Source organism: Calliphora vicina, chromosome 1 (assembly GCF_958450345.1).
Source record: "Calliphora vicina chromosome 1, idCalVici1.1, whole genome shotgun sequence".
Taxonomy (NCBI): Eukaryota; Metazoa; Arthropoda; class Insecta; order Diptera; family Calliphoridae; genus Calliphora; species Calliphora vicina.
In genome coordinates this window covers 53,402,885-53,422,097 of record NC_088780.1, presented here as the reverse complement: position 1 = coordinate 53,422,097, position 19,213 = coordinate 53,402,885, and the positions used below count along the sequence as shown (strand labels likewise).

At 29.8% G+C, this 19,213-nt stretch overlaps 1 protein-coding gene across 1 annotated transcript in view; it reads right to left on the bottom strand.

Moving 5' to 3' along the window:
- Positions 1–455: 455 nt before the first annotated feature.
- myd (mayday) overlaps positions 456–19,213 on the bottom strand; it is a 94,566-nt gene continuing 75,808 nt past the window's right edge. The window contains exons 4-5 of the mRNA XM_065498549.1: positions 1,425–2,109; positions 456–1,355 (exon numbers count right to left, since the gene is read on the bottom strand). Of these exons, the coding sequence (XP_065354621.1) occupies positions 1,281–1,355; positions 1,425–2,109 (760 nt within the window). The 3' untranslated portion in view covers positions 456–1,280. The remainder of the gene's footprint in view (positions 1,356–1,424; positions 2,110–19,213) is intronic.

The following is a 19,213-nucleotide window of genomic DNA, read 5'->3' as shown; positions in this document are numbered from 1 at the left end:
TACATGCATCCAAATTTGGATTATGTAAAATGGGCCGTATTTTTTACGTTTTTTCCCAAAAAAGTTCCTATATTTTTTCTATTGTAGGAAAAAATTTACTTCGGAACTATACACAATTTGTATATGATCCTAAAAGAGAACCTAATGCAAAAGCGTGTAAAGTAAAACTTGGCTCACTTGAGCGGACCTAGTCGCCCCCAGACCTATCCAAACTTGGCCAAATTAAAAAAACAAATTTTTGGTTTGAGTAGAAAATTTTAAAAAGGCAAAGCATTGATCCTCAAATAGCCCTATATGTTTCTTAAATACTTGCAAAATCTTTTTATACTATCACACGGTAAATAACGTCACAGTAGGAAGTTTTCTAAAAAAAAACTCAGTTTTTGGAACACATTAATCTTTTTTGAGGTTGGTATTTTTTATCCCAGTTGTGCGTTTACAAAATTTAAACAAAATTTTACTCTTATTTTTCATAATTTTAAGAAAATGTTTTTATTTTCCATTTTATACAAATACAATTTCAATACATTTATTTAATAATTTTATTTGTTTTCTTTTTTTTTTGTAACTAAAAGGAGTGTTTTATCATTTGTGTATGAATATATGGGTGTGTATTTGTACGTGTATGTGTGTAAGTATATTTGTATGTGTGAGTCGATTTAAGAACTTAAATATAATATCACTATATAATTTCACATTTCCTTTTCGCTTTTGTTGTTATTTAAATTTAAATTTATTTTAGTTTGTTTTCAAAGATATTGCTAAAAAAGTTGTTGCTTTTGTTAGAAAAAACACATTATTGTAATTCCAAAGGACGGTTAACAAAAAAAGATACAAAAATTTAACAAATTATTTACATTATGGCCGAAAATATTATCTACTCAACTGGTTTCTGTTGCACAGAATTTAAGGAAACTAAGTTATTAACTTTAGATAGGAGGATTAAGAATGACAGTCAATAAAGCAAACTATGAAAAAAATCTGAATTTCTCTTAAAAATTATTTATTCAAATTGTAGGTTTTTTATGCAAGAAAATTAAAGCAATTTCGTCACAAATCTTTATTAATATTTTGAGACTAAAGTCTTCAAAAAATTCTGTGCAAAAAAATGTTGTTGAGTAATTTTAATTATATAGTTAGCAAGTATTTAAAAATTGACTAAAATTACTTTCAAATTGTTGAGTTAAGACAAAGATATGTATGTATGAGTATTATAAAATATTTATGCAGGAAAGGATCCATTCACAGACAGAGACAGAGAGCAATTATAACCAAGAGATTTAAAATTCCGTGTGAAAACTTTGGGCAGTATCAATCATTTTAGAGGTTAAAAATATTTCAGCATTTGAAACTAACTGCAAAAAATAAAAACAAAATCCAATTAATTAAAAACAATTCATTCAGAAATCACACAATCTTATTACCTCTTTCAGAGTTAATTTACCATCACGATTATCATCGCATAAACTAAATAAAGTGGCAGCCTCCTGCAGAGCATATCTGGGTGTCTTGGGATTAACATAATTCAACAGTTCACCTCTATCTGCCTTGCCGTCTTGATTCTTATCAATAATTCTTTTGAACTCCTCTCTTCTCTCCACCACTGTCTTTGATATCAACGATTTTCTTATCAAATCATCATCATCGGCCACATTCACTTCGGAAAATTCCTCTATACTCAATTGATCGTCACCATCCTGATCGAATTGTCTGAGTAAATCATCTACCAATTCCAATAGATTTGAAATACTCGATTCGGGATGACGAAAGGATAGATACTCATCAATCGTTAAAGTGAATAGGTCCGTTCTGGCCGCCTCAGACCATCTCGCCTTGTCGCGCATCATATCTTCACGGGCCTTACGATTTAAAGCAGTGTGTTTGATTTCATTGTGCTCATCGATATCGGCTTCGGTCATGCCGTGTTCTTTCAAAAAGAAACGATGATATTCTTCCCAGGTTATAAGGCCATCGGCGGGTGCTATATCCACCCGACGAAATTCCCGGGGATTGAGTTGTATAGCCTCATCTATATGGTCCACTATGTTTTTATTGATATATTGTCCCAGTTCTTTGATGGTCAAGTAGTTGTCATGGTTGCGATCGGCTCTAAAATAATGAAATTAAAAAAAAATAAAATTTCATTAGTTTTCAAAAATTAATTTTCTTTCGTTTTATAAATCATAAAACGAAACGACAATCATTTGAAAATATAATATTCTTCCTTCGCTTATAAATTAAATCCTTAGTTTGTCAATAAATCTTAAATATAAACCAATTTATATTTTCCAACTCCTTTTTAACGAAAACAAATATGTATGTTGAAAGAAATCTCTACAGATTTATTTGTTTCCAGGAAATCAAAAATTCTTTAAGCATACAATGTACTTTGGAAGCCAAAACCCCTTCCCTCTCCACAATCAATTAATTTATGTTATGACCTTCTATAGATTTTAAGGAAAACAACAAACCTCAACCTCAAAATTCCAATTTGTAAATACTTTGGAAATATTTAATAGCCTCTGATGCATTCTACACCATCCATGTGGTCTGCAACAGAATGTGTGTATTTTGTTGTTGTTGTTGATGATTTAAGGATTTTCAACTCAATTCATAAGTCGGGGGGATTTTTAGGTCTGCTTTGTCATGGCCTAAATACTTGTGTCATTAAGATTTCGATAATAAATTATTGAAACATTCGTTCGTTCCCATGATAAAACATGTTTTAGCATGTTTGTATTTATTTGTAGGACATTTGTTTTGTGTGACTGAACGAATGAATCGATGAATGATGAGAATAAAAGGATAAATGGACATTAATACTCGTACATGTACAGTGGCTGATAACACAAAATGAGAACGATATACGTTTAGGTACAATTCAGTTTTTAAGGTCACTTCTTTAGACATACAGATGGCAAGATAATCTTTACCAGATTAAGGCAAACATGATTATTGGAAACCTGAACGGCCCGCCACTCTGAAATAATAGCAGACATGAATAGGAATTTAATAACGGACTACGAAATTCCGCATAATGTAATGGGAAACAAAATTGATAGTACTATTCCTACGCTGGTGGACTGGATGCGGAGGAAAGTATGGTAATCGGACCTTAATTGTGTTCACCGATTCACAGTGGTATAAAAAAGAGGGAAATAAATCTTCTAAACGGTTAGTTCAGTTTGAATGAATATTCACATACGCAAAGATAAAGTGTTGTCGAGTTTAAGTTTTGATTTTGGACCTCATGGTCCAGAATATGTTAACCCTCTAAATCCTCAAGTCATGGGTCTTTTTTATCCTTCTTTTAAAAAAGAGCAACAAACACCATTAAAACACCCATTGAAGAACGCTTATGCTGAAATATGCTGGACATCGTATGGTAATGAAGAGGAATTGCCTAGAGCTAAAACAAATGTAATTAATGAAGACTTCCTATCCAAATTCTTAATAAATACGAAATTAGCCGTAGGCTCTCTTTTGGTGTGTCTTATTTCTGACTTTCTGGTTGAATTTTCCGTTTTGATGTATTCAGGGACTTATAGTAAAATTTTGTTGCAGAACATTTTAACTCCTTAAATCCCTGTTTTAATGGTGGTTTTTGCACTTTTTTAAAATAAGGAGGATTTAGAGAGTTAATATATTCTACAAAAATATTCTCCGTAACAGTTTACATAACTTTGCTGAACACATTTTATACCTAAAATGTAAGGATCATATGGTTTCTTATGCCATACATTAAATAATTCTGAGTTTTTCACACTGTATTTACCTGAAAAAATGCGTTTTTTGAAAAAGTATGCAAATATATGCAGCTGAAATATAAAAAATTCTGTAGGTAATTAACTGTCCTAAAGAACTGTTATGATGTTATAACTAACATCTGCTAACATTTTTTTGTAAGTCCAAATAAAATTCAGTTTCATAATTTTATTATTTCATCGTAAGGTCACTTTAATTTTTCCAATTTAATCGGTCTAATAGCCGAGTTCACCAAGATCTCTCTATATATTAATAAAGTACTCACTTTCAACATTATTTTCCATTTTTTAATTTTTAAAAACTCTATATATTTATTATGAAAACTTTTATTAGAAATTGTATCAAAATTTGCTGCACTCAATCGTTATATGAAAACTTATTTAGAAATCGAACATAAAACAACTGATAAAGTGACAAATAATCAACTTTTTTGCAAAATTTAAAAATATATGTTTACTTTGTTATATTTTTATTTATAGTAAAGAATAAAAAATGTATTTTTCAAAAATTTAAATTTTACATTTTGGCCAAGAAATGGGGAAATTTTCCTATAGTGCAGAGTTGGGAAACTTTAACCACCCCTCAAATGAAATTCAGATGTGTAAACTTTCAAAACGCCGATACACGGCGTTTTTGTCTCCTCTATCAAAATTTATTGGTCGGACTTGGTAATTTTGAAAAAAAATTGATTTTGTTGTATAGTGTTATTTGAAAAAGAAATTTCAATGAAAATATTTCTAGTATATCTAAAATGTTGACAATTTGAGCAAAATCATATAACGTATAGAAGTTGCAAAGTTTATTTAAAGTTTTAGGGTTAAGTAGCTAAATTTTGCAAACACATTTTATTTCATTAACCCATAGAAGTTTAAATTCAAAAAGTACAAAAATAAGGACCACCATAATGAAATGCCAGAGTGTATTTCTAATATAAATATTTCAAATCAGTTTAACTTCTTGGAAATTGCATGCAACGAATAATATTTGTGTGTAAGAATATCTAAATGTTTGTGTATCCAGTTAGAAAGGATTAACAGGATTTAATAAACGATTAAATAACATATGATGTGACATCATGCGTCGCAAAGTATGTGTATATATTAGGTTCGTCAATTATTCGAATTTTATTTTAATCGAATAAAATTTAATAATAATTATTTTTAAAAAATTCCTCGATTATTTAAACGAATAAGGAGTAAAAATATTATTCGAATAATTTAATAAAATATATTTAATACCAGATAAATTTTAATAATTTGTTTGTTAACAATGAATGGAAATGTAAAATTAATAATACTAAACCATTTCCAATTGTATTTCAAAAGTTTCTAATTATATTTCAGAAATTTCCTATTATATTTCAGAATTATCTAATTGTATTTTAGAAATTTCCTTCCGCAAAACGATCCACTAAGAAGGGATTTTTGTAAATTCAAACGTTTAGGGGGTAAAAATGGGTAAATTTGGTAACCGTATATCTTTAAAACTAATAAAGATACAAAAAAAACTTAAAATTGCAAGTTACTCCATTAAAAAAAAAGCTGACAGTTGTTTGGCACTTTTTTGAAAATCGAACTCTTTAGAGGATGAAACGGGTAAAAAAATTATTTTGGTACTTTTTTGGCACCAAATGTATCTTTTAAACCAATAAACACAGAAACAAATTTTAAATCGTATTCTTTACTTATTAAAAAATACAAAATACATGAATTTGGTACTTTTTTGAAATTTGAAATCTTAAGGGATAAAATTTGTTAAAATATGTTTTTCTATAAATTGACTTAGACATATGAATATTTTATTATGAGCACCCACCACGATATATAGATTTATTTCACTAAAATTTAGCACCGCAATAGGTATAAAAAAGGTAACAAAAAGTGGGTAATAACGGGAAAATACATTTTATTTGAAATTATTATGCCAATTTTGATAATTTTTTAAACATTGGTTCCTGGATTCATAAAAAAATAATTAACAGAGTGTTATTTAGAATTCGAGTGGACCAAATCCGGGTATACAGTTTGGTACTTTTATTAAAACATATTTTTTCTTGAGCACATTAACACAGATTTTAATCGTTGAAGAGATGTCTGTAGCACAATTTTTGTTTTTCAATATGGAGTATTTTTTAAATTTCAAACTTTACCCCTAATGGTACTTTTTTAATATTTTAAATTATTTAACTTATCGACATTAAAGTTAGCTATTATGTATCTGACTAAAGTTATAGTTATTAATAAGGGATAATATTTAGGTACCAAAATGTGAGAACTGAACTATGGACAATTTTTTGTTCATCTAATGGTACTTTTTGAATTTTCTTTAATAATGGACCTAGAAATATGAAATTAAACATAAATTTTTCTTTTTTCTAATGGTACTTTTTGTATTCTCTTCACTAATAAATATAAAAACATGGACTTGAGCGAATGGGAATCCACAAGTGGGGGTTTATGGTACTTTTTCTTTATTTTAAATGTACTTTTTGAATTTTCTATAATAATTGACCTAGAAAAAATAAATAGGAATCAGATGGAATAAGGTTTGGAAAATTGTGTACAAACGCTATTTGAGATGTCCTATGCTACATAAAAAACACATTTTTTAATTGTACATTGATATACTTTTATTTCAATATCAAAATAAACTTGGGCAATATGCTTCTTTTTTTTCAATTTTAATTGGAAATCTAATTTACGAGTATTCGATTAAACGACAATTATTGAAAGAATAATTTTTTATTCTAAATCGAGGAAATATATTTTTTCCTCGATTATTCGAATGACAACCCTAGTAACATATAAACGTATGAATGCATAATCCAGCAATTATTTCTTATTTGCAAATTTCAATGGCCACATTTAATTAATTTCATTTTCTCAATTCATTCTTTTTTTGCTGTTTTAGCATAAAGTAATTAAATAAATTTAATAGTGTTTGTAGCGTTTAAATACACTTCACAAACGGGTTGAATGAGATCAAAGCTAAAATTCAAATGCAAAAGTTTAAATATAAATTTCAAAATAAAACCGCACACAGTTTTTTTCTCGCCACATTTTTAAAATTTTTTCCAACTTTGACTGAGAGCTTATATTTTCGTTGCTGCTATTTGCTCCAACTTGTTTGTTGTTTGTGCAGCACTTAAATGGATTTTTAATTTAATTGAAGCGATTATTGTCATTATACATACATACATACATACGCAAACACATTAATATTTATTAATTTATTTACTTAAGTACGCCATGAATAAATTTATAAATATTTCAAAATGGTAGATATTGAAAAGTTATTAAGAGACTGTTATGGAACACTCCTAATTACTTCAACAATATAAACGTTAAATAAAATGTAAAGCAAACATGTCAGAGTGTTAAATTTATTCGACTGTGTCGAATCTTATATACCCTTCATCTTTGTAGAAAAAGAAAAGTATTGACGTCAGAGTGAACCAAAAAGAGACATGGTTTAAATGAGAATGTATTGGTTTTGAAATTAAAATACCCAATAGTTCGGTATTGATTTTAGTTATCATTATGTGTATGCTAAGGAGTATTCGATTTATGTTATTAAAATGGGGCATACAAATGATTCAGGGCGGCGCTATGGGTACCTTTGACATATAAAATTTTTAAACACATCCAATTTGTTTGTTTTCCATCTAACCCATTTCAAAGATTCTTATATTTTTAGAAAGCACTTGGCTAGATCCTGAATAATTTCCGAGTTATAGGCATTTCAAAATTGAAATTATAAAATTTTGTCATACATTGGTCTGCTTTTTTAAAAATATAGGTCGTACTTTTGGTCCGAATGAACTCGATTTTTATTGTTAGTTAGACAACTAAATTACGAATAACATACAAAAGATTCAAGAGCAATATCCATCACGGATCCAAAAATAAACGATTTTAAATTTAAAACATCAAAAAATAGTAGATTTTTGCTGTTTTTTTTTTGGTGAAAAGGTGACTTAACTCATTTTTTTTTTATTAAAATGAAACTTTCTTTAAGAACATATGTATAACAATTTTATAATTTTCTGTAAGGTATCTTTACGGAAAACATTTTGGTGTAAAAAAACATGTCCTATTTATCGAATATATCGCAACTACGCCCTTCGGAATTTGACCTATTTTTTTATCAAAATTTTAACTTTTGGCCTAGGGTTTTCCCGGGACAAATTTCTCGGGAATTTTGCCAATTTTTCACTACCCGATTCCCGGGATTTTTAGTCGGGAAACCCGGGAATTAAAAACTGAAGAAACTTCAAAGAAAACAACTATTTTTTTAAAAAATGGGAAAAGGTTTTTTTTTACAGTTTTTATTTGGGGTTTTCGAATGATGCAATAATTTAAAAAGACATACGAACATCGCTTTATCGACTTAGGTATTTATAAGACGTCAGAGTATATACATATTTATATTCTTTATGGGGTCGCAAAATAAAATTGACGAACTACACTTAACGATCATGGTATAGGGTTAAACAGCCGTACGTAACATCATTTTTTTCTTATACTATATGGATGCAACGCACGTTTTTCAAAAAATTCTGAATATTTCATAAAATATTTGATATACTACAAGTTATCATTTTGATAATTTATTTTTCTGAATACGTACTGCTGACGCATTAAATATCTGTTGGTAACAATGAAAGCTTCATAATGAGTGTGTTTGCAGACATTTTATTATCAAAATTCATAATCATCATTGATTTTGTTAAAAAAGTTCAACCACAAAACGCGGTAAAGTTTGGAGATAATTTTTTTTTATCCAAAAAACGGAAATAGTTTTTTTTTATCAATATATCAACCTGGCTCGAATCTTTTTTTAAAATTCGCTGTTTTACTATAAAAAAATAAAAAAAGTAATAAAAATTTGAGAAAATTTTGAGTTTAAAAAACCGTTTTTGTGGGTTAGTTGTTTTTATTATATAACATACATAACAAAGGATAGAAAGAATTATTAATTAATTCATAATTCCATTTTCGAGACAAAATAAATTGTGTCTCTTAAGGATTCAGTTAAATGTATTGAATTCATTCCTTAGTGAATTTATTCATTTGAGAATTCATTATTTATAGAATTAATTTCTTATTAAATCATTATAAATTTCTTCAAATCCATAACAAAATAGCTTTAAAAATATATTAAATGATTAAATTTTTTCTTCAATTCAAATCGATTACCAAAAGTCTTAAGACAATTTTATTTGATTTAATCATTTTGTAAATGATTAAATCAAATAAACCTGAATGAAGAAAAAAATGTAAACTCAATTTGTAGTAGATTTGAATTAACAAAAATTTAATCATTCAAAGTTTGAATAAATTCTGTTATTAATTAACTTCAAAATTAATTCAATTTAAACAAAAGCTTTTGAATGGAGCTAAATAATTAGACGTTGGGAATGGACTTATGGAATGAAAGGCTGACATTTTTTAATTACGGATTAAAATTTTAATGAATTTTAATAAGCTCAAATTTAATTAATTAATATGAAGCTGCGACATATAATGATTTCAACACTATGTTTTTATATGAAATTTGGCATTAATATTCCTAATTTACAGTATCATTATATATTTCGGGAATAACCGGGTACTCGGGAATGTGGAAAAAAATGTACCGATTCACGGGAATCAAAAAAGGTCGGGAAATTAAAAATCCTATTTGGGCCACATGTTCTAAAATCATAAAGCTGGGATCAGAAAACTGAAAGCAGCTTTGAAACTATTTCCCCAAAGTATTATCCCCTCCCCGAAGGAAATGTGCACCCTATGGGCAAAATTGTAAATAAAAAATATTTTTATGATTTTCGCTCAATATGAATTGCGATATTCCCGTTGACCTTTTGACAAGTTTTTTTTTTCACTTTGTTATTTAGAATGTCAAATTTAAAACACGTTGAAATTTCATTGAGTTTTTTTTTAATAAATAATGATTTTATTACATATTTATTGAGTAAGTAGGTAGGATTGCAAATATCAGAAACAATTTGATCCACATCAACTTTTTTTAATTTCTCTGTTTAGAAAAGTTAAATTTTGGTTTTACAAAAAAAAAATTCAAGTCAATATCTCAATTAGATTCAAAAAATGCCACTTTAAAACTCCGTCCTTAAGGCTACTCCTACGTCAAATTTTATCCCGAAAAGTGTGTTTGCGGTCATTGTCATGTAGAATCTGTCACCAATTCCAGTCATAGTTTATGTTATGAATTGGACACATGCCTTGCCCTACACCATAATATTGCCACCGCCAAACTTGACAGTCTTACTTAGGGTTTTTGAGAGTTTTTTGTTCGAGTGAAAGCAGCTGATTAAGGTTAATGCCCTGGGGATTGATTTACGTTGTAGTATAAATAGTTGGAATAGCCTTTGAAATACCTTTCATTTGATATAGATTTTGTATATGCATAAAATATAATCCGAGATATATCCAAAGATATTTAAACATAATCGAGGTATAACTAGCTTTTTTGCTTATATCTCAGCCATTAATGATATCACTTGTTAGTCCTTATTTTATCTAGAGGCTTCTGATAAACTATATTTACAAATATACGATTGTTTGGGCAAAACATCTTAAGTCGAGATAAGAAAATATCTTAGTTTTTTTTTATAATAAAACTAACTTTTCAAATCGCTCCGTTTACACTAATGTGCTTCTTCGACGAATATTAGTTTCTGAGATATCATAAAAGCACAAATCAACTTATTTGGAGTTGTTGTTGATTTGTTTTTGACAAAACAACTTAATACGCAAAAACTGTTGAATTTATCGATAACTATTTTATTATTTATCCTTTGTATAATTTTTTGAGACAAATAAAAAAGTTCTTCAAGGACAAATAATAAAATATTGATCGATAAATTCAACAGTTTTAGAATTTGAAAATTCTACTTAAGTTGTTTTGTCAAAAGTTCACAGATATATATTTTATAGAGTATAGATACTCTGTGAGCATAGTAAAGGGTACACTAATAGTGTGTAGAGCACATTTGAGATTAAATTCCATCCTATCTAGTTCAAATATAGATTAAAATAGCAATTAAAAACGAATACAAATAGCTGAATGTCAGTCTATAAATTTTGAATTAAACCACCCATACACGCATATTAAAATAAGTTTTAAATCACATTTAAAAATGTGCATTTAATTGCCATTATATGACCCACAATTAAAAACCGCCAATAGAATGAATGTTATTTAAAAAATATTGTTCTTGTTGTTCATGATGATGCGGATAACGATGATGTTGTTGATAATGTTCGTGTGTTATTTGTTGTTGGTGCCAAAACATTGCTCCAGCATGTCCAGCCTCACCCACTTTCACTCACAGCAACACACAAATTGCCACAAATCCACTGAAGATAGAGGAAAACAACACAGCGCAACATTAAAAAAAGAAAAAAATACTGGAAATTGTACTCGTATAACGCCCCAATAATTGTGTAATTAAGAACACAGGACTAACCGAATAATTTATAGAGAACTTCAGCCCAACAACAGCAACAACGCCAAGTACAGCAACAGTAGCAAAGGCAGCCAGCCAGCCACCAACAACAACGACTATAACATGCTTAACACAGAACTAAATACTCGTACTACGACCGGCATGAGGAAGCGAAAATTATACAGAAAACTTAACTCCATCTTTCTACAGTGTAGTTGAGAATATGTACTTTAATTGTATTTTCCAGGAATTTCTAGATTTTCTTTATCCATTTATATAAGATTTTCTTAACAAATTTTATTTAAATCAAAAATCTGTCATACTTTTTCAAACTACATGAAACCACTGTCTCCTCATCTCTATCATTAGAAAAACTTCTGCAGAAGTTATTAAACAGTATTTAACAGTGTCTTGTCAACACGACTACTAGAACGATCCTGTGAGAACCGTTCTCGTGGGAGCCCCAATAGTCCCGACGACTTATTGCATAAGTATAGGATACATTTAAGACCATCTGGTCTGAGCAGATTCATAAATTGCCCCCTGTACTAGTGTCGTAGAGCTTAAAAGCGGAACACTAACCAAATAGTAGATTTCCTCATCTTGTAGATAATAACCAGTTTTAGCCAGACCCATTCGCAGATTTGGATAGAAGATGCCATATTGACCTGCCCGTGATTGATACAAAATATCAGGGTTTCGATATTCAGCTCTAGCAACATATTTCTTACATTTGACTATGCAATAAATATGAAATTATCTCATTTCATCACAATCAGCTAATATAAATATTCATACTGTTCGTTCGTATTACTATTAAAATTGCAATGCTAGTCTGCAATTTTTAGTAGCAAACACAATCCATTGCATATCCACCAAAATATATGTTCGTGCTTTAGTACCACACACAGTTTTTCTGTCGTGCTAATATTGCACTCCATTCGTTTTATTTTGTTGTGCTGGCAAACTTTTCTAGCAAAAATACACACTTCTGTAGTTGTGCTATAGCACAATTGACATTTCTGCAATTGATGCTATCAGTTGCTGTTCTTGATAAGTGCATAACAACATATCAGTAAACACACCCAATGTACAGTTGGGCAGAATCAAAATTTTTTTGAAATATATCTGGCATTTCTAAACGGCTGATCTGATCAGGATAAAATTTGACGCGGGCATAGACAAGGAGTATTCGAGTTTAAATTATTGAAATGGGACCTACAAATGCCTCAGGGGCGGCGCTATGGGGGCTCAGAATAGGGTACCTTCGTCATGCAAAATTTTTAAACACGTGCCATTTTTTTGTTTCCCATTCGATTTCAAAGAGTTTTATATGTTTAGAAAGCGCTCGCCTATGTCTTGAAAAAATATGCTTGTGTGTGCTATTTATCTCTTATACTTTTCGAGTTATAGGCATTTCAAAATTGAAATTTTAAAATTTTGCCATACCTTGGTCCGCTTTTTTAAAAATATAGGTCGTACTTTTGTACCGAACGGGCTCGATTTTTTTTTGTTAGTTAGACAACTAAATTATCAGTAATATACAAAATATTTCAGAGTAATATCGATTATAGATCCAAAAATAAACGATTTTCAATTTAAGAATTCAAAAAATAGTAGATTTTTGCTGTTTTTTGGATGAAAAGGTGACTTAAATCTTTTTTATTAAAAAAAACTTTCTTTAAGAACATATAACAATTTTATGTTTTTCTGTAAGGTAGCTTTACAGAGAACATTTTGATATAAAAAACATGTCCTATTTTTTGAACATGTTGCCCTTTCGTCCTTCGGAATTTGACCTATTTTTTGATAAAAATTTCAACTTTGGGCCACATGTTCTAAAATCCCAAAGTTGGGATCAAAAAACGGAAAGCAGCTTTAGAAACCTTGATTTGTTCCCTATTTATCCCCAAAGTATTTTCCCAGCCCCGAAGGAAATGTAGACCATATGGTTAAAATTGTAAAAAATACCATTTTCGGGATTTTCGCTTAAATTTTTAGGAATTGTGGGATTCCTTTTAACCTTTTGAAAAGTTTTTTTACACTTTGTAATTTGGAATGACAAATTTAAAAAACGTTGAAAATTTCATTGAGTTTTGCTAATAAATAAAGATTTTATTACAGATTACATATTTATTGAGTTTCTAAAACTAAAATTTTTATCAAAATTTTAATAGGATTGCAAATACATATTAGGAACAATTTGATCCACATTTATTCCGAACATTTTTTTTTCTTGTTTAGATATTTTAATTTTTGGTCTTACAAAAAAAATGCAAGTCAATATCTCAGTTAGATTCAAAAATATTTACACTAATGAATAATCGTTATTTCGTATTACATACTTGACAATAAAATAACTAGCAGCATCCAAATAGCCAAAAAACAAGAAATATCAATGCAACCATAGCAAAGCAACCAAAGAAATGTAAATTGCTGCCAGAGAAAATTGATAGCACAACAAAACAAAAACGAATGCTGACGCGCAATATTAGTTCGGCAAAAAAGTGTGTATGCTGCTATAGCACGAACATATATTTTGGTTGTTGTGCTACAATAACGAGTTGACAACTGGTTGTATCTGCTACTAGAAATTGCAAACTAACTTTGCAATTTGTATAGTAATATATGAATAGTAACAGCAATTTATATTAGCAGAGTTATACAAAATTATAATAGTAACTATATTTTTAGTATGCAGATTGATAAAAATGTATATTTACTGCAATTGACGGCTAATATAGTAGCAATTGTAAACCCTGCAAAATATCATCTGTCATGGAAGGGTAGGCGTGGTAATATCAATATTAGCATAAAATCCTTTGTTCCTTAGCCTCACTATCAAATTCAGAACCAACACTTTTGGCAGTCAGTAGTTCATAACAAGCATAACAGGCTTCGTAACGGGCTTGTAATCACCAGTGCATATTCCCGCAGCAGGTGGAATTACCAAGTGCTATTCACCAAACCAGTGCACTGTGCATTCGTATGGGCTTGATAACCATTGATAAAAACTCTGAGAGCCTAAATTCTACCCCATTAAGTCGCGGAAGTGGAAAATGAAGTATCCTGCACATCAATTCCATGTCATTGCTCCAGCGCACAGTGGTTTAGAAACTTTTTTTTTGGAAATAATTCGATATCTTGGGAGCTATTGGAGAGATTCTTACGAAATTTCATATGGTTTGAGCTGAGGTGTTTTCGAGTTGATTTACTAATGTGGGTCAGTGCGCACATTGGTTGAGGTTCATAGAACGAGCGGCTAAAAATAGAAGAAGTTGTCGAAGGACAATGAAACTTGGAACATAGGCATTTTTTGTTTAAGTCAAGAAAAACATGGAAAAATCAAAATGATCCGCCCACTTTTACGTCCACCTCTCATACAAAGTAAAAATTAAATTTTGACCTACGATATTATTTTTTTGGCACATAGCTTTTTTGAAAAATATACGCCCACTTCTACGCCCACTTCCTATACAACTTGTATTGAAAAAGTGGCATAACTGGTACCGTGAAATAGCTCCCAAATGAAATAACTCCCAATGAAATAACTCCCTATGAAATAATTCCCATCAAAAATGAAATAATTCCCAAACTTGAAAAATGAAATAACTACCAAAGTGTAAAATGAAATTACTCCCAATAATCGGCGGTTTCATAATTTTAAAAATATTACTCCCAAAAAAGCGAAATAACTCCCAATGAAATTAATCCCAATAGAAATGAAATAAATCCCAATACGAAGCAATTTATTTAAGTAATTTAAAAAAAGGAACTTCTAAAGTGAAATTATTCTTCGCTTAGCAAACATTTTTTGCATTGCAGGCCTATGGCGTAGCGCAAAGTTTTACTCCCCTGGGATGTGTCAAAAACTGGCTTCAGTCAGAAAATTTGTTTTGCATTGCCGGCCTTCGGTAGGGCGCTAAGATTTTCTCCTCAAAAACTGGCTTCGTTCAGAAAAGTTTTTTGCATTGCCGGCCTACGGCCGGACTCTAAGGTTTTCTCCTCCGGGGTGTATAAAAATCTGGCTTCGCTCAGAAAAAATTTCTTTCATTGCAGAAAGGTTAAGAAATCGTTGCAAGCTGACAAAGACCGACGATGTAAAAATAATATTTTCTGAACGAAGCCGGTTTTGATACACCCCAGAGGAGAAAACCTTTGCGCCCGGCCGAAGACCGGCAATGCAAAAAACTTTTCTGAGCGAAGACAGTTTTTGATATTTATGTGTTCTGCTTTTGCAAAGTAGAACCCAACAAAAATTAAATAACTCCCAATACAGTGAAATAACTGCTAATTGCCAAAATAAAATGAAATAAAACCCAACAAAAATTTCATTGCGAGTTGTTTCATTGGGAGTTATTGCATTATGAAATAACTCCCTATGCGTTAGGAGTTGTTTCATAATGAAATAAGTCCTAAGTTGTATGAAAAATTTGTTGGGTGTTATTTCATCTTTTCGTGGGGAGTTATTTCATTTGGGAGTTATTTCACGGTATCGGCATAACTCACTTGATTTTTAATGAATCAACTCAATTTTCACAAAATATAAATATTTTAATTGTAGCATGGGCTCCTGATACCATATATTGTAGAATATATACCTGATAGAAAAATCATGAATAAGTAATTTAGGTCTTTTAAGAATTTTTTAACATCATTATCGTAATCCAATTTTTTGAAAAAACGTACAAATTTGTCAAAGGGGCAAGGTTTGTCGAACATCTGAGGAGTAAATAATTTTTTTTTTAAATTCGCCAAATTTGAACAGGTCTGGGGGGTGATATGTCCGCTTAACATTGAGTTATCTTTCCGGATCATATAAAAATTCTATATTGTCCCGATGAAATTTTTTTTTCTACAAAAGAAAAAATAGATGGTTTTTTTTTGGGAAAAACGTAAAAAATACTGCCCTTTTAACAAGTTTCAACTTTGGATGCGTATAACTTTTTATAGGGAAGAGATAACTGTTAGCAAGTTTTTTTTATTTTATTTAGAATTTTATCGAATTTTTTTCGACCCTCCGTATGCCCTCCATACCTAAAAAACCACAAAAAGATCGAGCAAAATTAAAAAAAAATAAATCAATAAACCTGAATATCTCTTCAACTAATAGATTTTTTGTAGATATTCTCAAGGACTATTTATATTTAAAATTTCAGCTCATTCGGATCATAAATGGATTTTTGGCGATTTTTTTAAAAAATTTGATACCCGAGGTGAACAACTTTGAGGGGCTACGCACTGGCCCCCATTAGCGGTAGGAAGCTGAACAATCGAAAACTCGAAAACACCTCAGCTCAAACCATATGAAATTTCGTAACAATATCTCGAATAGTTACCACGATACCGATTAATTTAAAAAAAAAAGTTTCTAAACCACTGTGCAGCGTCTAAGTAAGTTTATTGAAATTTATAGGCATTGTCAGAGAGTCACCATGTGTTTTCCAGAAGCAGACATAACAATATCATGCCCACACGCAATGGTCTTACAAATCATTAAGGGTAAGATTCCAGAAGATTCGCAATAAAACCTTCTATATTTTCATTAGAAATTCCAAATATTGTAAAATTTGAACTTTGACCTTCACGATTTAAGGTTAACGCAGTACGGTTGAGTTCAGGAATTCCGGCTTTCTATACGAAGGTCGATTGGGTGTTCCTGGACGAGGATATTCTTAGGCGTAAGGCGTATTTTGTAGGAAACTTAAAATACTGAAAATCAATAAAATTTAATATTAAATTTATAAAATATTCCAAAAATTAATTAAAATAATGAAGTGCTTATTGTGGTGTCAAACTTAAGGAACATTTAAAGATTTTGCAAACGTGATAAAATAATATTTTAATAGTTATTCTTAATGGGTTTTCATATGTATTTTTTAATTTTTGTTTTTGATAATTCTGTTTTTACACAGAAAAAATTATATTTCAATTCAAACATTTATCCCATATTGAACTGGTTTCAATTAATTCATAAATAAATCAAGTATTCATTTGCTCAAAAACAAAATTTTGAATTTGATTATTTTGACAATTGAATATACAATTTTCGTTGTTGGTTGAATTTCAAATACAAAAATTATTGAATAGATAATTTTCGTAATTGAAACAAAAAAAATAACAAAAACGTGTTTTCAATTACGAAAATTATCTATTCAATATTTTTTGTATTTGAAAATCAACCAATAACGAAAATTTTCAAATTCAATAGAAAATATCAAGAAATTTTGTTTTTGAGCAAATGAATACTTGATTTAATCATGAAATAATTGAAACCATATGTGACAAATATTTGAATTGAAACGGTTTAAGAAATAGTGTAGACGTAACAAGACATACAATTGACAGCTCTCCCTAATGAATTCCACCTTGTAGTATACATTTAAACGATATTGAAAAGAATTTTTTAAACATTTTATAAAAGTACAGTAAATACTGTCACAATATTAGACTGTGTTTATTGTTTTAAGTAGTTTTTATTTGATTTTCATGAAAACCAGTTGAAATTAGGTTTTGATTTGTATGGAAACCTAAAGATTCTAAAGAAATTTAAGTACTTATTCAATAAAAAACTACTCATTTTGCGCTGTTGTAAATTTCATACATATAATAGGTATTTTCACGTTCGAGCATTGTAATTTTGTTGGTCCTGGCATAACGTCATAGATATGTATTGGGGGTGACTCTAAAGTGTGTAGTGTTTGGAGGAAGGATATTCTCTAAGTGGCTAGCTTGTACATCGAATTTCTGAATTGTGTCTCTCGCCCACTGCATTGTTTGGAAACCTATAGGATATTTGTATACAATTTCACAGCTTTCTATAGGCACCATTCAGTTTTCCTAGTAGGGTGTAAGTTAAGCAAATATATCCGGAGATCAGCTTCCTTGTTATGCTTCAAAGCATCACTTAATCTGCGTCGATTGAATTGAATCTCAAATTTTGCTCTTCACTTTTAGCAGTTAACATATAAATTGTGAGTATGCTGGTGTGCGAATTTTATTAAAACGGTATAAAACGAGTTAAGAGACAGACACTGAATAAAATTAAAAATTTTCTGTGCACAAAATTAATAGTATTTAAAAGAAACTCCAGCACACATACATAGATTTAAAGGATGAAATGCTAAAGAAAGCACCCTGAAGTAGGATAAGGAAAAGCTGTTAAATCATTTAATGCTCTAAAAATATGAGTTTTAATACAAACACACATTTTTTTTATACCCACAAATATACATATATTTATACTTATAAACATACCTACATATACATATATTTTATTTACACAGTGTATACGTCGCTGAGCATACAAAAGAAGCTATGTGTAATTTTTAAAATTTTTTTATTCCATAATTATATATTGAGAATTTATAGAGAAAAACCAATTTCGAATATATCTATTGGTTAAGGAGTTAGCGCCAAAAGGGCTATGTGTAAATCATATGTGGGGCTTAGAGCACAAGGGTTCAAGTGACTTATGTTTAATAATGAGGAAAAAGAGGCTGAAGTTAATTTAGAATAAAAAATGTTAGATGCTATCTGGAATATTACTTTTTAATTAATAGAGATCCTGAGATATATTTTAATCTAACACGATAAAATAATACCATCTTTTACATACAAATACCCAAAAATTACCTTTGAAGTACGGAAAGTCGCACTTATACCCCTTGTGCTTTAAATTTTTTTAAAATATCTGAATTGCCTAATAAGAAAACCACATAGAATCAACATTTATTAACATTTTATTAAGAAAAGTTTTTATGGTTCTTTGTTACATTTGTTAGTCGTCATAATCAGAATCCATGACATCATCAGGCTCATCTTCATCCTAACTTTGACTTTCGATTCTTTCCGGAATTTCTTTCGTTCTATTGTGAGGAAGTGCTTTAAACCATTCATGGTAAATTGGTTGTATATAGCAAAGAAGATCCTGAATTCTTGAATTTCTGGAACATTATTGTTTTGACGCTGTTTTTTGGA